This window comes from Leptonychotes weddellii, chromosome 3 (assembly GCF_054177405.1).
Source record: "Leptonychotes weddellii isolate Sample4059 chromosome 3, ASM5417740v2, whole genome shotgun sequence".
Taxonomy (NCBI): Eukaryota; Metazoa; Chordata; class Mammalia; order Carnivora; family Phocidae; genus Leptonychotes; species Leptonychotes weddellii.
In genome coordinates, this window is record NC_138371.1 from 81,175,329 (window position 1) to 81,196,536 (window position 21,208).

General features: G+C 36.2%; 1 protein-coding gene across 1 annotated transcript in view; it reads left to right on the top strand.

Annotated features, from left to right (window-relative positions):
- Nucleotides 1-21,208, top strand: part of LRP1B (LDL receptor related protein 1B) — a 1,719,891-nt gene that overhangs the window by 1,242,879 nt on the left and 455,804 nt on the right. The window contains exon 28 of the mRNA XM_081815486.1: nt 3,661-3,750. Within this exon, the coding sequence (XP_081671612.1) occupies nt 3,661-3,750 (90 nt within the window). The remainder of the gene's footprint in view (nt 1-3,660; nt 3,751-21,208) is intronic.

Sequence of the window (21,208 nt, forward strand, 5' to 3'; positions counted from 1 at the left end):
ATATATATAAACGTAGGAGGCCAGGAGACAGTGCGTAGATAAGGAACAAGTAAAATGCTAACGATGATGATGGCAGTGGTGATAATGAGAGCCGCCAGCCACTTCTGCCCATACCTTTCGTGCTTCCGTCTATTTTACAGTCTGATTCTTTACTAATTGTGTTTTATGAAAATGTATTAGGATCAGAATAAGTGTCAGCCACTTGATTTGTGATACCATTATAGACAATATATAAGCTCTGTGGCTTTATTGAGTGAAGTCGCTTCAGGGAAGAAGGAAGGAAAACGTCTAGATTGCTCCTGAGCGAGGTAGAGAAACCAATTTTGGGTGCACCAACTTTTTTTTTTTTCTTTTTCACCACGGCCGTTATGTTTTACCTGATCATAAGTTCTTCCACTATTAGTTCTCTTTGCAGATATTCTATTTCCTCTTTTCTCACTAATGGACATTCACCTCTGTGAATCCCTACTTTAGGATCAATCAAAGATAAAGATGACAGAATGGAAGGGCACAGAAGCCCCTTATTCTAAACAGCAATGACAAACCAAACAAAACTCTCCCATTACAATAAGGAGATGGTGTGAAGGAGAATCTTTTCTTGAGTATAACCATCGTAATTTATGTCATAGTATTTTATTACCACAGTTTTACAGGGATAAATACATTGTTCAACCTGTGCATTTCATGAGGATTAACCGATCTCAGTCCTGCTGGGTTTTGGTCCTAATGAATTAAAGTTTTCTGCAGTGAAAGGATTTCTTTCACCAGATGAGGCAATTCTGGATAGTATCCACAGGAAAAAGAAGACCCTGTGGCTAGATTTAAAATGTTCAAAGCATTTTTATCACTTCACTGGAAAAGTCCCATTCCACTGGAAAAAAAATAAGCTTTGAAAATCCTTGCCCGCTGGGTGATATTCCTCCTGATGAATGAATATTGAATTTGATGCTTTAAAGGATATGTTTTAGTTAGGAGAAATACCTTCAAAACAAAGCCCATTGCCCCAGTTAGTAATGTGATCTTCAATAAGTAATGCTCTATCCAGTCTGCCCCTCCCCTGCCTTGAGGATATTTATACTTTTTTATAATAATCACATAATAGGATATTGCTTGAAGAGAGAGGAGATTCTATTCAGAGAAGAGTTATTATTATTATGTTTTTTTTTTTTTTTTGGAAAGTAGTCACATTTATTGTAAAGAGACTTTGCAGTGTGGAGTGGCACATACAAGATCTTTCAGAGAATGATAATTTATCCGCAAATTTCAAGCTTATATTCTTTTTTTCATCTTTTATCTTTTTTGTTCAAATTTGAGTCATCCAACTCAATATTAACAAATGTTGATTATGATCTACCAGGTGTAGAATATCACAGCTAAGTTGCTGTAGAGAAAAAAAGATAAACAAGGAATAGTTTCTGAGGTAATGCATGTATGGATGATTTGTAGGGTTTTTTGTTTGTTAGTTCTGTTTTTTAAGAGAACATCAAAAGACTATTATTTGGATGTCATTGCTTGGCATTTACTATGGGGAATATTTTAATGCCTTTTTACACCATCACATAGTGATCTGGCTATCAAGACAATAAAAACACTGAAAGAACTTGTCCTTATAACTTCTATTCAAACCCATGGAGGGGCACCTGGGTGGCTCAATCATTAAGCGTCTGCCTTTGGCTCAGGTCATGATCCCAGGGTCCTGGGATGGAGCCCCGCATCGGGCTCCCTGCTCAGTGGAAGCCTGCTTATCCTTCTCCCACTCCCCCTGTTTGTGTTTGCTCGCTCGCTGTCTCTCTCTGTCAAATAAATAAATAAAAATCTTAAAAAAAAAAAAAAAAACATAGAATGTACAACACCAAGAGTAATCCCTAATCTGAACTATAGGTCCTAATATAAACTATGGATATGCCAATTTAGGTTCATCAGTTGTGACAAATGTACCACTCTGGTATGAGCTGTTGGCAGTGGGGGATGTGTATGTGTATGTGCATGTGTATGAGAGGGAAAAGCACATGGGAGTTTTCTGCTCAATTTATCTGTGAATCTAAAACTGTTCTAAAAAATGAAGTCTGTTAATAAAATAAAGCAAAGGAGAATATATGAAAAAATACCTTTGCCACATTTACACATTTGAATATCACCTATTTACATGAAATAATCTCTCCTTAATATTTCCACAACATTTACATATATTGTTGAATGTTAGAACTAGAAGAAACATTTGATACCATGTAGTAGCATTCCCTCATGTTGCAGATAAGGAAACTGGAACCCAGAGAGATCAAGAGGTTGTATGGTAATTAAGTATCCTACTTCCAGTTCTTTACACTATGCCATCTTATACCTGTAAAAACTGAAACAAAATTTTATTTGAACATTGTTGGCATTACTGGATAAACTACATTGCACTGGTGCAAATTTGTGCTTGTGGAAGATCATATTTTATTTTGATTCATATGCTAAATCATTGAATTATGTGACCTTAAACGCATTTAAGAATTGAAGCAGGTGATACTCAAGTGAGAGTCTCTTCTTTTCCCTAGAGGCTTAGAAGACAGCTATTCACAAAATTTTTTTTAGTAACCATTTTGTCACCAAACAAGGCCACAGAAGAATTATAGAAGGAATTCTTTGTATGTCAGTAAAAGCAATAGCTTAAGAAATATAATACTGTTGCTTTGGGACATTTTTTCAATTTTATGAAAAGCATTCCCTTGGCTACAAAATGAATTTTTAGGACTGGTTCATTTCTTCTTGTTCTTGTGACAGTGAACCAATACTACTTTGTGTTGTCATTTCAAACTTGCTTCAAGACTGTATTTTCAAATCATGTGAGCAGTTTGTATGTATTTGTAGATAGTCAAGTCCGGTATATCTTTCAAGAGGCAAAGTAGTAACTACCACAAGAAAACAAAAACTTCAACAATCCTCAGAGACAAATATCATACATAGATAAGGAACTATAGGTTAAACAAATTATTGTATATATCTCACAAATTATTTTTGGATAATTTCTAAACTCAAAACATAAACAGACAGCTTTCTCGGCATCTGAACTCCCTAGAGGTTACTGGAAACCAAAAGCCCAGAAGATGCACAATGATTACCTGCTAAGATTAAGACTTTGGTCAACTTATTTGGGATTTATATTATTCTCTCTGTCATTGAGAGAATCACGGAAGCCAAGTCGCATGAAAACATCTCACTCGGGCGTTAGCACTCCTCATGAAAGTAAAATGTGTCAACACCAACTTTAGATAAATTCACGTGAAGCACATACGTTCTGTGTTGGGCACCTTTCTTTTTCCCTCCCCTGAGTCAACATATGCTGTTATATTTTTTTTAGCGGCTCGGGATTCTTTTCAGCGGAGCTATGTTCATATTTGATACTCTAATATATCCTTATACTCTTTTCCTTATCAAAACTGAGTTACGATGAAACCTATTCTCAAAAGGCCTAGCTATACTAATTCATAGTAAATTATTAATAGCTGCTAAGAGATTTTCAAGTTATCTTACTAAGTGTGTTTGAGCAAAGCACAGTATCTTAACCCAATACCATAAATACAACTAAAGCACCACTAAAGAGATGTGAAGAATGTATTTTTTAGATAAGTCAGTTTTCTGGATGTTTTTCAGATTTCTCTGTACTCTGATTCTTAGACAATACACTGCTACCTGCTTATCCCCAGAAACTCAGTCCTGGATATGCTGACAGGTCAAATGATAATGTTGAGGTCTCCTTTAGCTCAGGTACGTTGATCCCATTAACACTGTTAATTATGACCTTAAAAAAGTGCTTTTAACCTTGAAAAAGTATCTTTCCCCTATTTTAAGAAAACCAATAATGTTAGTCTATTTTTCTTTTTGACACCCTTTAAAAAAAAATAAAGAGCTATGATTCAGTTTCTGAGATTATCGATCATTAGTTTTTAATCAAGTAGACAATTTTCTAGTTAATAGAGAAAAATGGAAGTTATTTCATTGATTTTGGACTAGTTATAAACAGTAGATCTTTAATTCCTTTTTATCATTTGGCCTTTTTCTTATCTAGAAGCAATCATTAGTATGTGTAGTAAGCAGATCCTTTGAGGTGTAAGTAAGCAGATCCCTTGGGATGTAGTAAGCAGATCCTTTGAGAAGAATAAAGAACTAATTATTTCCATGAATTCCTTACTACTTTTAGAACAAGGACTTGGCTGAAGTAGAAAGACTAGAAATGGAATTAATCACCCACAGTGGGTTAGGAATAAGAAGTTTTAGGAAGAAAAAAAATTAAAATAACGTTAAAAAAAAAAACACCACCTTAACATTTATTGAACACTTAGTGCATTGCAGGAATATAGTTAGAAAACTTTTTTTGTATTTATGCTGTTTAATTCATCAAAATAATCCGTTGAGGTAGGTGGTATTTTCATTCTAACAGTGAAGAAAGTGGGTTTGGGGATAAAAGATGGAGACAAGGGAGAGTTCGTTACTTCAAAATGCCCAAATGCAATTCTGCATTTGGGATTTGCATTTGAGTTTTTGCCCTTGAGAGTGACATAAACCATGAATTGCATAACCAGTAGTGAAGTAACCAACATCAGAACCCTGATAATTTCCTAATGAGAATTGTTGTCCTATTGCAATGATGATTGGGAAAAATATTTGACAGACAGTTTCAGGATTTGGAGTTTGGGGGAATGATGATAATATAGTCACCAAGTATAGGAGTGCCCCTGCTAAACTTAGGGACAGAAGACTAATAGTACAGCCTCATCTGAGAGGTGAGCAAGGGAAATGATGATGATCATTACTAAAAGGAGAAGGGGAAGAAGAAAGGAAAAAATAATAATTTATCCCACCATGTTTGTATTATTTATTGTTGCATAACAAATTACCAAAATTTAGCAACTTGAAGCAATACACTTTTATTATCTTATAGTTTCTATGGGTCAGTTTATGAAGCTGCAATCAAGGTGTTGGCTGGACACCTTGTTGTGGTCTCCTCAGGAGGCTCAACTAAGGAGAATTTGCTTCCAAGTTCACATGGGTGTTGGCAGGATTGAGCTCCTTGTGGGCTCTTTGACAGAAGGTCACAGTTCCTCACTGAACACTGACTTCAGTTTCTTATCATGTGGGCCTCTCCACAGGGCAGCTCACAGCATTATTGCTAGCTTCCCTTAGAACTAGTGAACAGTACAATGAGAAATGGCACACACAAAATGAAAGCCAGACCTTTTATAACCCAATCTCTGAAAGGATATCTCATCACATTTGGTACATTCTATTTATTAGAAGCTAGCAACTAGATTCAGCCCACACTCACAGGGAAAGGATTAAAGAAGGGACTCAATACCCGGTGGTGGGGATCATTGGTGGGTACATGAGGGGCTGTTTATCACAGTATTATAGATGTTTTATCCATGTTATCACCACATATTATTGTCTAAGAGATAAATTTTGATGGTAAGTTCAAGTTCTCAGTGATGTTACTGTATGGGTAACTTCTGTATTATGGCTTAAATCCTTCAAGAAAAGCCGGCAACTCCCTCCATCCCCCCTTTACAGTTTTTGACCAGTGTCTGGGAAAGTCTTCAGGTAATATTACTTACACTAAATCTTCTACCGACAACTCTCTGGCACAAAAGCTCTTTAAGAAAAGCTCTTTTAAGAAAATTCGTAGAGCTGTCTAGGATTGCCTGGGGGATACGAAGGTGTGTAACACGAACAGAATTATTAGTGTAGTTACTTTCTTTTTTGTCACCAATGCAGGCTAAGTGTTGACTGATGTTAACTCCACTTAGAATGAGTTCTAGCATTGCATCAAGTGTCCCTTTCCAGAGATTGGTGGCCAGAAAGGGAGCTCTGAAGTAGTTGGCAACAATTCCCAGTTCTTTATGCCTAGCATGGTGCACAAGAGCAATTATGCAAGGATATCCTTCTTCCAAGGATAGCATATTATCTCCCATCATTTGCTATGAGTAAAACATTCTGTCAGTGAATTCATCTGGGACTATGTTGAGAAACAAAGTTGATTGCTTTAGCTTAGAAGTTTACTTGTTTTATTTATTTATTATTTAATTTTACTGAGGACTGAATGAGAGGAGCTAGATATAAATTAAATAGGAAAAAACTCAGATAGAACCAGAAATGGAACTTGATTGTGAGTATATTAAATATTAGGGTAGATTATTTAAGGGTTATGACTTTCTGGCTCTGGAGTATTTTAAAGAGTTAAACAAACTCACTCTTCTGAATAATGATGTCTCTGGGTTTCTTCCAGCTTTTTGACTATTCAACTTCCAGTATTAACAGCTTCAACAGTAATAATCTATAAGCTGTTTTTTAAAAACCATCTATTTTCTTAGTCAATAGTCATTAAAACCTTTGTGAACAAAATCAGAATTAGACTGGCATAGTGTGAACATAGAAAGTAGACTGTGTTATAGAATCTGTTCTTTTCTTCAAGGGAAAAACAAATGTTGACAGGGAGATCCCATTTTGGTTGCTGCTTCCTTTACAAATTAAATATTAAGATACTAAAAAGAACTGATGATTTCACAGTAATCCAAGGTTCTAACTATATAAGAAAGTTATTTTCTAAATTCTGAATAAAAGGATTCAAAAATTTTATTTCATTACCTACATTATTCTGTAATCAGAATAATATTAGTAAGGATAAGAGCTAAGATTTATTGGTTATTCTTATCAATAACCTTATTTAAATTGTGACTCTAGCCTTATTTTTTTTCATTCACTGTTCTCCCTTAATACTATTTTAGTGATAAAATAACTGATATTTTGATCTCATTTGGCTCAGATTGAATTTATAGATACAATACAGTATACCAATGAGTATATTTGCATACTCAATTATTCTCAATGTTCATGTGAAACCCTATTAACTCAAAATAGTGATGATTGAATGAAAAAGTAGACATCTACCAGCTCAATCATTAAATATTATTAAAATGTGTTTGAGGAGTAATCGTCATTAGTTCAGCAAACATTTATTGATGGCAGATCTCAATCTATAAGTAAATAAATGCCTTTGTTTAAAAATTCTTTATTAAAATTGTATATTATGGGAAATTAGGAAACATGAAACAAAATTGAAATAAAAATCACCACTACTACTACTACATAGACAGCAACTATTAATATTCTGGCATATTAATCTTTTATATCATTTTGTTTTCTTTTTTCTTTTTTTTTTAAAGATTTTATTTATTTATTTGAGAGCGAGAGAGCGAGAGAAAGCATAAGCAGTGGGGAGAGGGAGAAGCAGGCTCCCCATTGAGCAGGGAGCCTAACACAGAGCTCAATCCCAGGACCCAGGGATCATGACCTGAGCCAAAGGCAGAGGCTTAACCGACTGAGCCACTCAGGGACGCCTTGTTTTATTTTTTCATCATAATAAGTGTACTCTTTAAGTCCCAAACCCCTATTTCCCCCATTGCCCCCATCCACTTCCCCTCCGATAACCATTAGTTTGTTCTCTATAGTTAAGAGTCTGTTTCTTAGTTTCTCTCTCTTTCTCTTTTTCCTTTGCTCATTTGTTTCTTAAATTCTGCATATAAGGGGGATCATATTGTGGCATATTGATATTTGTGCTATGTTGTTTAAATACAAATTAAAATTATCATTGATAACATTTTGTCTTTCTCCTTTTACTTACCATTCTAACAAGAACACTGCTATGTTATGATTAACAATCTATAAATACTGCTTTTGACAGGAGTACATTATTATAAAATGTGGATAACATTAGTTTTTGACTTTTCCAATATTTTTGGACATTTTGATCATTTTCATGTTTGGGCTGTAATTCTTTTTCAGCATTTGTGTTAACTCCTCAAACTCAAATTTCCTTTTTTTTTTAGTTAACAACTTCTTATAACTATTATTTACATACCATGGAATCCATGTGTTTAAAGATTAACAAATCAGTGGTTTCGGGTATATTCACAGAGTTGTGCAACCATCACCAATATTGAATTTTAAAACATTATCATTAACCTAAAGGGAAACTTCATACTCATTGGTAATTCTCATACTTCTTTCAACTTGTATGTCTTAAGGGAAGCACTAATCTACTTTCTGTCTCTACCGATTTGCTTATTCCAGACATTTCATACGAACGGAATCATATGATATGTGGTCCTTTGTGATTGAATTCTTTCACTTAGCATAATGTTCATTCATGTTGTAGCATAAACCAGTACTTCATTATTTTTTGGGGGGGCAGAATTATATTTGATTGTATGGATATATCACCTTTTATTATCCATTCATCAGTTGATGGACAATTTGAGTTGTTTCTACTTTTTTAACTATTGCAAATAAAGCTTCCAGGAACATTCAAGTGCAAGTTTTGGTGTGGGGATTTGTTTTCATTTTTCTTGGGCATATACGTAGCAATGAACTTGATAGTTTGCCAAATGACTCTTCAAATGTCTGCATGCCCTGGAAATGTGACGTGGACGTTGTATTTCTTCTAGTAGGCTTGCATATGGGCTAGCCTTTCTTACATCTTGTAGAATGGTGATGATCAAACATAATGTTAATTGCTAATACATACACAACTCCTTGCTTCTACTTAGAAATATTCTTTTGTAATTCAAAGTTATTTGCAGCATCATCCATTCATATGTGATTAAAAAAACAATCTCTGAGATACCAGTGGATACCTATTATAGGCTAAATTGTGTCCCCCCCAAATTTATATGTTGAAGTCTTAAAACTCAGTATCTCAGAATGTGACTAAATTTGGAGATTATCTCTTAAAGAGCTAATTAAGGGAAAATGAGGTTATGTGGTTAGGCCTTAATCTAATATAACCAATGTCCTTATAAAAAGAGGAAGTTGGGACACAGAGGAAAGAACATGGGCAAGCAAAGGGAGAAAACACCTATTTATAAGCCAAAGGGAGAGGCCCCAGATGAAATCAACCCCTGTTGACGCCTCAGTCTCAGACTTCCAGCCTCCAGAACTGTGAGAAAATAAATTCCTGGCGTTTTAGCCATCCGATCTGTTGTATTTGTTATGGCAGCCCTAGCGAACTAATACAATATTTACATATATTACATAACAAATGACTACTAAGGCCATTTAAAATGTCTATTTTATTAGAGAGAACACTTGGTAATCATTATAGGAAATTCAGTATCTGGAATTAATTATTTATTCAAACTGAAAAATAGAAATTTAATCCCATGTACTTTCTCCCAGGGATAGAAATGGGAATATCCTTTTCTACATACAACCTCTGAACTTATCACCCCACGCAGAACCTAATCTTTGTCCTTATTTCAGCTTTTAGTGATTTGACTCCATCTGCTTTTGTTTCATTGTACTTATTCTGCTTCTTTTCAGAGCCCATATTCTGCAGCAAGGTATTTCATTAATGAACTGTAAATCTTTGCACTCTGTGGTCTTCTGACAGCCTTGCTTTTTGCAAATCCCCAAGTCCCTGTAAAGCCTACAGTCTTCTTTCTCCATCCCTATCTCTATGGTAGCCACACTTCTATGTCACTTTAAACCTTCAACCCGTCCTATATTTTTATTCTCAGAAGATACCTTTGCACATTAGTTTATTGAGAGTACTAGGCCAGTGTCACAAACTCAGATGATGACAGGGTCCAGAGAAGTTTCTTGTGTGAATAGTTAGGGAGAGAGGGAGACTTAGTAGGGATTGACGGTAGCCGACCATATTGCAAATGACCTAGCAGGGACGATGCTACTTAACTACACATCATTTCTGTGATGTTGTATTGGCAACCCTGAGTTTGTCTTTTTGTTTTTCCTTGTTTTTATTTTCTAAGAGGACCATATAGCAGTACAGAAGATAATAGTGTAGATCGATACAACATATTTATTTGTGCCAGTTTGAACTCTTTGACAAAGGCCAAGGGGCATGAGACTCTGTACCTTCTCTTATCCACATTTAAAAATATTCATATCTTGGCATGTATGAGGTTGATTGGGGAAAGTATCTGTGAGTAATAAAGGGGAGTGAGACTGATGAGATTGAGATGGAATGTGTTATAGGGCTGACCCCTGGGGAAGAAACAGGGGAGGAAGTTTGGATAGAATAAGTCTTAGACTGCAGTACAATTCTAAGATATATTTAGCAAGGCTGATTAGGGGTTCTTGAGCCAAAGTTGCCATTTGAAAGAGTTGTGCATTTCACGGGAGTGTGTCTGCCTCAGTATTTATGTCATACTCAATCATCGTCTGAGAACCTTGTTGGAAGTAGGGCCTTGTATCAGTAATGGGGTCAGTCAATGATGCTCCCCACAGACAGAGATTTGAGAAGTGCGTGTTCATGGCTGCCAAAGAGCACCCCTTGTGCCACACATATCTGTGTCTACAGAGGTTTGGGAAACAACACCGTACTTCCTTTAGGTCTCTCTTCTTGTGAGGAAATTTAGAAGAGGGAGGTTAGTAGGACTAATAGACTTTATAGCTATAGTTTATCTCAGTGCACAGTTGATAATCATTTTCCTCCTCTTCCACTATCCATTCTAATTGCTCTTCTTTCTCAACTATCATTTTGGCATCTGTGACCCAAACCTTAATTGCTGAGAGGTCTGAATCCTTGGTAACCCTTCTCAGACTCCATAAAACAAATTTAATTGTTTTTTTTTCTTCTTCTTCTTTTCTTGATTGGAACCCCTACATAGACGTAGATATGAAGACAACTCATGATGGGCAGTTCCAGATGGATGGTAACTTGGAGCCTCAGAGTCAAGTATTCTGTTTTGTTCCAGGGTCCAGAAACCTGTCAGGATCATTTTTAACTCTCTGGTACTGATGCCATGGCTTTGCTGCAGAATCTTAGGGGCCTGTGTTGGGATTCCCCTGCTGAGACTTTCCATAAGCTCCATACTGCATGTTGTTCTGACCATTGACACCCATCAGGTCTGCTGGGTCATATGACCCAAATGACAGGGCTGCTTGCATCATAGCTTAAACCTACTACAGAGCCCTTTACTGCTCTGTATCACACTCAATTCTAGGAGTTTTCCATGTCACCAAGGAAATGAGCTAGAACAATAATCTTTGGCATGGAATGAATATGTTATCTCCTGAATCTGAAGAGGCTTACCAAGTACTATTCTTTCTTTATAGTAGGGATATCAAGATGCAATGATTTGTCTTGAACTTTGTCTTTAACTTTGGCATGCTATTCACCATTGGACTCATAAAAACATCATGATAATGGTGAATCCCTGAATCTTTATAGGGTTTATCTCCAACCTTCAGGTGCACATGTGTTTTCCCAATGCTTCCAGCTCCTAGCCACCACTTGTTCATTCTGACTGAGAAGTTTGATGTATTTGATACAGTGGGTTAATATAATATTCTCTGTAATGTCTAGCGGTCCAGATTTCAGATCTCTTCAGACTATATTTGAATAGGGTTTTTTGTTTTTTTTTTTAACCAGGGGGTAAGAAAATTAACATAGCCCTGAGGAAAAACCATAAGTAAATATTATCGTCTATCAAATGTGAATAAAACTCTTATCTGATCCTCCTCTTAAATCGAATTGAAAGCAACACATTTGCCAGATCAATGTCTGCATACCATGCGTCTGAGGCCTTATTAATCTGCTCTAGTAATGATACTTCATCTGGCATGGCAGCTACACTGGGCCTATCACTTGGTTAAGCCTGTGGTAGTCCAAATCATTCTGCAGGGGCAAGACTGGCAAATTAAGCAGAAGCATAATTGAGACTGCTTTCTGTCTTTAATGGTGACCATTCAGGTTGGATAGGGAGAGGATGGAGGGTATATATTTTTGGAGACATCCATTAGGCCTTTCCCACCATAATAGCTCTCATTCCAGAAACAACAAACCCAATGTTGAGGTTCATCCAATTCCCAGGTATACCAATTTCAATTATATAGTCTGAGACTAAGAAAATGACTCCTGGGTGGGTCTATGGATTCAGTGTGCTACAGTGAATTGGAATTTAGCCAGGACTTCACTTATTACCTGGCCTGTGTAAGCCCCACCTCAAGGGATCAATGATGACGTATCAATGTCAACTTAGACGCTGTATCTAATAATCAAGATATCTGAGTATTTCCCTTTCTCCAATATCGAGTCACTCAAGTAAATGTTTGTAGCTCCCTTTGAGAAAAGATCTGGGAGGATCATCATAGTTGTATAATTGCCACAGTGTTGTAGGGTTTTGGAGATGTGGCTAGGATTTCGCTAGGAATTTGGCTACTTCATCAATCAGTGGGTTCTGGATAGGAGGGTTAGCTTAGGTCAGAGATGAGAGCAGAGCATCATGCCTTTCAGTGGAACAACCACCCTCTGGCTTCTGCTTCTCCATTATTGTATTTTTGGGGGTTGTAAATGTTAAGCAACATCCTTATTGGCTGTCAGTCCCCCCCCCCACCCCCAGTACTGGAATTTCTTGGTGGTGCTGGTGCTCGTCTCACTACATTCCATCAGCCTTGGGGAATAGTGTGTCCTCTTGAGATCCTTTGGTGGTTTTTCTTTCTCTACATAATCTATTTCTTAATGTCCACTTCCTTTTCTCATCTTCTTTATTTTTTCATCCATCTGAAACATCATAAAGTGTTTCTACATGGAGAATGGCATAATTTCTCCATGCCTTAAGAGCTACCTTCACACAGATTGTGTCCCACATCCTGGCTTCTTGCCAGAGTGTTAAATCCCATCAGTATACTGGGAAAGAGCTTCTAAGTAAAGGAATCCTTACTTATCTATCTTATATTCCAAACCCTCTTGATCAAGCACCTTCAAAATCCATTTCCAGGGATTCTCTGGCCCCTGGTCATTATGCTATTTCTCACAGTTCCTTTTGTGTATAATATCTTTCCTCCTTTATGAGGTTTAGCAGTGCCTCCAGCTAGATTATATTGAGATTTAACCATAGTTGTCAGCCTAGCAGTCAGAAGTAAGTATAGCTCTTGAGGAGATACCTTTTGCCTTTCAGGTGAAATATTTCTCCAACATCTTTCAGCACTAAGAAGGTGCTAGCCTTTACTAGAGGAAACTGGACAACCTTTGCAAACTCTGAGTCCAAGGGGATAGTTCAGGAACCAGCACCTTTAGGGGTATGCACCATCCTCATCCATATTTCAGGTTCCCAGGTCTTAACAACTAGGTCTCTGATTTTAACATAGCAGACCTGTCTTTGCTGAGCATTTAGACATCTCTGGAGCTCTGTAGATCTAACAATTACAGTTTCTGTTTGCTGCTCAGCTGTATCTACTCTTCCACTGTCTCTTTGTAATTTCCCCATGTCGACCCTCACGTTTAATTTTAATTGCTTGTGAATAGCTCTCAGTTTTTCATTATCCCTCCTTGGAGTGTCATCACAATGTAGCAGTAACTAGCCAGCTCTGCTGTCTTTGTAGTCATTGTTTCTTCCATATTTTCCAAATGCGTGAGTCATTGTCCCTGCAAGGATATATCTCTTTTAACAAGATGTTTTCTCAGGTCACTTTTCATGAAAATTTTAGTACTTGAACATCATGTGCCAGGAACTGTCCATGCACCGTGTATCCTCAGGGCCATGTCCTTTGTCCATTGTTTAGAGAGTGAGCCAGACTCAGAGCCCCATCTTACCGTTTATTTACTTAGACTACTCCTACACAATTTGTACTAGTTTGGATCCTCTGAGACACAGAGTCAAGACAGGATTAGATATGCAAAAGCCTTATTGAAGAACAACCTGAGAGAAAAAATGAGGAGAGCTGTCAGACTACAATGCAGATCTGACTTGTGCGAAAGGTAGAAGGAAGGGGAGGCTAGATAGGAAAAGTCTTAGACCGATGTAGTTTCAGTAAAGTTTCAGGAAGGCTGATGGGGAGCCAAAATTGCCCATCAGAGGAGTTCCACATGTTGCAGGAATGGGACTACCTTAATATCCCTGCCTTACACAGTCATGAGCTAAGAGTAGGTTTGGCACAGCATGGTGGTAGATCCAGAACACAACAGCTGGGCCCATCTGTCAGTTATGCAATCTAAAATTAGAGATCTGACAAGCTCCTTTTCAGTACTGAGGGGTTTTCTGGAACATTGGATTTTTAGTGCTAAGACCAGGAGAGTACTGGGCAAACTGTGATGGTTGGTCATCCTAGCCGTGACAGTGTCATCACCACCACCATCATCATTATCATCATCGTCAAATAAAATCCCAAACTTTTAGCACTAAAACCATCTTTTCATAACAACAAATAAACTAGATGTTTTATACAAATCAAAACATCTTTCAAACCTGATTTCTGTTCTCTGTCACTCTCTCATGTTCCAGTGAACAGCATGTTCCCTTATGTGACATTCTTAGAGCTTCTTCCAAGTATAGTTTTCAAAATGGATATAATCTTTCCCTTTCCTATATTCTCATTACAATCTCTTTTTCTTTCCTGAGAAAATTATAAAATTTACTTGCAAGAAAACCATACAAGCAAGTTGAGATGCTCCTTTAAGAATACATAGTTATCTTTGCATTTACCACAACAAAGCATCTGTGCTATCCCCATTCATGTATCTCTGAGCACATTGCTCTTCTCTTAACAATCTACCTTCTCTTCAAGTTCTCCAAGGAAATCCATTCTTCCCCCCCCAACTTTTCTTTCCTTCTTTTCTTTTTTTTCTTTTCTTTTCTCTTTCTTTCTTTCTTTCTTTCTTTCTTTTTCTTTCTTTCTTCTTCTTCTTCTTCTTCTTCTTCTTCTTCTTCTTCTTCTTCTTCATCTTCTTCTTCTTCTTCTTCATCTTCTTCTTCTTTCTTTCTTTCTCTCTCTCTTTCTTTTTTGATTCCACATATAAGAGAAATCATATAGTTTTTGGTATTTTTCATCTCTGTCTAACTTATTTAACATATGCCTTCAAGGTCCATCTATGTTGTTGCAAATAGCAAGATTTCATTATTTTTTTATGGATGAGTAATAGTCCATCATATATTTAGATAGAGATACCATTAGATACTATATATATACCACCACCATATCTATCATTTATCTATCATCTATCTATCTATCTATCATCTATCTATCATCTATCTATGTATCATCTATCTATGTATCTCACATCTTTTTTCTCCATTAACCCACTGATGGGCTCTTAGGTTGTTTCCATTGACTATTATAAATAGTGCTGTAATGAACATGGGGGTACATATATCTTTTTGTTAGCCTTTTTGTTTTCTTGGGATAAATACCCAAAAGTGGAATTGTTGGGTCATATGGTAGTTCTATTTTTCATTATTTATGAATGCCCATACTGTTTTCTATAGTGGCTTCCCCATTTCATAGTAACATGGGACCAGGATCACAAGATTCCCTGGCCGCTAGAGCCAGGTGATCAAGAGGTGTCCTCTGGGCAGGAAACACAAAAATCAGGGCACCAGATGTGTGCAAAAGCTTCCTTCTAGGAAAGTGGGAAGGTGGAAGAGAGTACTCCCTCTTGTTCTCCCCTAAAAGATTATTCTTAATAAGCCCTGGCCATTCTTGGAAACTGTTTTTTGTTTTTTTTTTATTTTTTTTTCCTTCTGTCAGCTGTGAGCAGATTGCTGAAACATCTCCTGAAAGATGCCAAAGGTCCAGCTGGCCATTCAGACACCAGGACATGCCTAAGGATGTTAATGTCATCAGTGGGTGGTCCATAAAATCCTATACTCTTCCTCTCTCCAACATTCCTGTCTTTGGTAGGCTTATAGGGCAACACACATCGCTAAGGAGAGGAATGGTAGGTCAGTCTATTTTGCAAATATCTAGTAGCCCTAGTGTAGGAAACCAAACAGTGCCTACCCCCACCCCCCAATAGGTCCTAATCCCTGGAAACTGTGAATGTTACTTTATATGGTAAACTCCTTGCAGATGGGATTACATTAAAGATCTTGAGGTGGGAAGAGTATCCTCAGTTACCCAGGTGGGCCCTAAATGTAATCACAGTATCCTTATAAGGGAGAGATAGAGAGAGGTTTGATAAAGAAGAAAAGGTGATGTGAGCATAGAAGCAGATATTAGGGTGAAACAGATGGCGGCCACCAGTCTCTGGCCCTAGAAAATGTTCCAACAGGCTCCGAGAGGTGAGGGTGAAATTAGATCCCTACCCTTCAGGTCAGCACTTTAATATAAGCAGGTGAGCCGCCTTCACTTTAAGTCTGGGCACAACAGCTGCCTGGGAACAGGGCCCTGGGGCAGGTGAGTCTCAGCACGCTTTCCGTTTCTCAGATGGCTGTGGTCTTGTGGGTCTTGGGACACTAGCCCATTTGGTTTTCAAAATTAGATATTTGGGGGCTTATCTGTAGGGTGCACGTCTTAAAAGTTGGGGTGCCCCATGTAGGCTTTGATCCCTTCACTCAACAAGAAGCTCTGGGTTTCGAGTTACTGCCCAATTGTGGGTTGTGCACCAGGGGTGGGGTTTAAGGCTAGTTGTGTCGCACGGTCTCCTGCCTGCTTTGATGTGGTTTTCTTTTCATTTGCCAGATGTGTAGATGTCACTCAGCCAGGCTTTAAGTTTTTTTAACAAGGAAATTGTTTCATATGTAGCTGTAGACACAGATGAGTTCAGGATCTTCCTACATCTTCATCTTGAGCAGTTTTTCAATTTCCACAATTTCTGCATATTTTCTTCAGTGTACTTTCCAATTTATAGTTCTTCATATACTTTTATTTACTACCTTTAAGAATTTCATTTTCCTAGAGAGCAGGATTCAAGTTTATACTACCACAATGACTGAAAATATGTCCCTTCAAGGTAGCATGTACTCAGAGCTTGTTTTCAGTTTGTCTGCCCCATCAGTTGGCACTGATCTTTTCTACCAATGGGTTATTGTCTATTGTCTTGTCAGTTTTCTTCTATATTATGATTTCCTTAAGGTTAGGCAAATGTATTCCTAGAGTCCTGCATACCAAAGGCATATCTGTGTTTTAGGATGAAATTTATTAGATGCAGCCAGACTTAGCTACTTAAAAATGATCATAGGGGATTTTTAAACAAATGTTTCCATATTTTGTTTTTTTCTGTATTTAAGTGTAATTTATCTAGAGTAAAATGCTCAGATACTAAGTGTGCCTTTCATTCAGTTTTGATGAATAAATAACAAGGCATGAAATATTTCTGTTACTTCCAAAAGTTCTCTCTTGCTCCCACCCAGTTAATGCCTATCCTCGAAGCAATCACTGATCTGATTTTTATCACTGTAGGTTAGTTTTGCCTATTTCATAATTTTATATAAATGGAATTATGCAACTTAGGGTAAAACAACAACAAGGTAAGACATATATTGTAAAATTTATAGGTTAATATTTTGCTTCATATGTTATCGTAAATAAAGTCTTATTCATGGCATGCATTAACTCAATCTGAAGTCCAATGGAAGAAGGCAGGTCCACTCACTACATTTCCTGAAGCATTAGAGTTTCCTTTTGTAGACTCATATATTTATTTATCTGCTAGTCCATCATTGTTTTTCTTTTAAAATCTAAGAGGCTTGGAGCTCAAGGTAATATAGCAGAAGGAAAGAATATACACACATCTACAGACACACACAAACACACACATACATAGCATATGTAAATAGAAAGAATTGTTATATCTCTACTTCGATAATTGAAAACATTTAAAGTTAGCTACTTCAGAATAAGTCTTTGTCCTTGATCTACCTTTCTTAAGATGTTGTATCACAAACTTAAAACTATTTCATTTGTATTCTCACTGAATGAAAATAGCTTGAGGAGTCTTGTTTTCCTTTATCTCTCTGGAATGTATTACATTTTTTAAAATGTCTGAGTCTGCCTAATTGTTATTTTTTAAATATTAAATTACATCTCTTTAATTTACCTGATAATGCAAGGTGATATGGGGATCTTTTAATTTTTTAAAAAAATTTATCTTAGCTAATTTTATAATAAAATCTTTAACCTTTTATCAGCATTAGCATAGTCTAATTCAGGTGAAAAATCACCTCCTTGCCTGTGCTGCTTCAAGACTATATTTTTGGTAAACCTGTTGCTAATTCTGCTGAGACCAAGAATATGACTATTTCTATTATGTACCCTCCAAAACCTAGCTCATATAAATACTTTCTTTGCTTCAAGGATTTTTCTTTTTTTGGTGGGGGTGGGGAGAGTAATTTTGTGGTTAATATAGTACAGTTAAGGTAAAATTTTCCTGAAATTGTTGGAGTTTCTTAGTTTCCGGCATGGGTAGGATACTGAGAGTGCCATCCAAGTTATGTTAAAGATTAGAGATTATTTATATATTTTACTACTGTAAAAGCTTCTGAGTTTGATTAGGAATAACAATTAAAATGAGAAATTCTTTCAATCTGTTGGAGCACTTTTTAAACTTTTGATGTGGAAACTTTGGAACATATATAAAAAGGTAGAGAGTAGAGTATGATAAACCCTCCATGTGTCCCGTCACCTGTTTCAATCCATGGTCTGTTTGTCTCATCTAATTCAAGCAAATCCAAGACATCATATAATTGCACTATGGAGTGGTGCTAAACAGTATGAGACAAATACTATACCTTTTTGTGATAGCTTGTCAAATGTTTTAACTTTAAATATTCAGAATTTCAAAAAGTGTTCTGATTCTTGAGCTTAAACTTTCTGGAACCATCTTTTGCTCATTTAACTTAGAGTTGATATAAATTAAACTTATTATAAAATGTTACTTACTATAATTATATCCTGCCACCTGATTTTAATATTTTGCCATAAGAGGGAATATATAGTTTCATAAATTGAGACACTGAATGCATATTCTTTAGCTGATCTGATAATTGGCTAAAGTATTACCACCTTATGAAATTACTTCTTCTCGACAATTATATCTTATCTTACCATTTTTTGGTGTAGATAATACTCTGCTTTAACTTTTTTTTTTTTTACCATTTACTTGATTCTCTTTGTATTATTGTTAATTGGATATCAATATTTATTTAACTATCATATACAGAAAGCTATAGATAGACATTGTGGATTCAAGATGAATAAAAACCAGTTTCAGTCTACTGGAAAGGATGATGCATAAAAAGTGAGCTGTGCAATACTCTGTATTAAGTACAATTATTAGAGATAAGCACAGGTTATTATGAGAGCAGCAAGGAGGACAATGTCCTAGATTGGGATAGTCAAGAAGGCTTCCTGGAGGAGGAATGCATGAGTCTTAACATCTGAATAATGGAATCTTGGGAAAGAGGTGCAGGAAAGATGACATGAGAAAAGGCATAGAAGTGAGAAATTATATGATGGGTGTGTGTACAGTGAGTGAGGGCGATTGCAAACAGAGTGGTTCTACTAGAGTCAAACCTGAGGCAGGAAGGTGTACTAGACAAAACCAAAGAAGTACTTATGGGCTGAATCTTTTCCAAGAAGGAAGCAAAGTACATACCCTGTAAGTAAATAAATTAGTTAGATAGAAGAAAATAGTAGAACTGCTTATATTTACTTTTTCTTGTTTCTCTAAAAACATGTTGGTGTGCATGTTTCATGTGTGTGTACAAGTGTAATGGATGAAAAAACATATATATACTAACGGTAGATACTCAAATTGTTTTACTCAACAAAAATGTTTGGAGGCTACTGTTTTTGATCATAGGTGGCCTTATATGACTTACTAAGGAATCTGATCTTCATCCTAGGGTCATGAGAAACCTAGAAACATGAACAGTGATAAGATCTGGTTTGCGTTTTAGCTAAGTTACCCTGATAGTTGTGAGAATGGGTAGGAGGATAATAAAATTATAGGAAGGGAGACCATTTAGGAGGCTGTTGCAATAGATCAGAAGAAAGATAGTGAGGACCCGAATAAAACTGAAGTGCTATATGCAGATTAAAAAAAAAAAACGAAGAAGAAGCAGTTAAAACATGCAGAACTTGGTAATTGATTCAATGTGGGGGTAAAGTAAATAGATGCAGAAAGAATCAAGGATAACTCTTAAGTCTTTAGTTTGGGTGATGAATATTGTTCCTCCCATCAAATGAGAGAGCACAGGTAAAGGAGGAGATGGAAGGCAGCTCTTATGGGTTTATCTTCTGACATGTATTTGACTTTTGGATAGTAAGAGTGAAGACAGTCATGCTCGATCATTCATTCAATGAACTTTTGTATCTATGCAGTCCAAAGTATTACACCCGCTTCTGTGGAGCTATCTAGGAGGAGAATATATAGCCTTCTTTTAATGTACTCCCAATGTAGGTCAAGAAACAACTGGAATTCACTAAGGAGATGATAGGTAATGTATATGGCTACCAAGTACTTACAAGAAGGTGATTGATGCTCTGGGAAGACTGAAGGAGGCTTCTTGGTCATCTACCATAATGCATATAGCCCTCAATAAAAATTATCGAGTTACATACTTTTCCTATTTTTAGCAGGAATTCATTCATAGAAAGAATCATTGTTTCTGAAAGTCTGAGCAGTGCACATTCATAGACTATGTTTTATTATCATATTAGCTACAATTCAATAGTGAAATCAAAGTAGAAAATAATCATATCATGAGGTTCTTATATCTCTTTGTCACCTATGATTTAAATGATATGCATAGGCATTTAAAACACCAATTGAGGACAAATTTTATTGATTTCTTAATGGTGTTAATAACAACTTCTTCCTGTTGTTTGGTCCGCTCATAAGTATAATAAACACTGACAATTTCAAATAATTCTTAGAGTAAATTTTCTGTGTAACTTTTCATAGTAAAGTTAACTTTGCCTTTCTGAAAATGTGAGATGCCACTGTGCATCCAAATCAGTGTTAAATTTTAATATAAAAATTCATAGAGGGTGAGTGGAAATATATAGCAATGTCTGATTATTTATTATTTTCTATCTCTTTTCTTATTTCCTTGGATGGGATTAATTAAAAATAGTTTTTTTCTTCTTTTGCAAATAAAATATCAAAATATTTTCTCTATAGTTTTAAATTTATAAAGATGATTGTATGTTAAACTGAGACCACATTAAAACTTCAAAAGGGTATAAAATTACCAAATTGATTAGTTGTTATACTTTTTATTTTATTATATCATATACTTTGTGTTTTTAAATTTTAGTAGTTGATGCTATATAGTAGACATTAAGTGCTTTAACAAAGATTGATTTATTTAATCCTCAAGGCATCTCTATTATTATCTATTTACATACTGGGAAACTTAACAGAAAGATAAATAACTTGCCCATGTCATAGTCACTAAGTAGTCCAGCGGAGATTTTCAAATCAGAA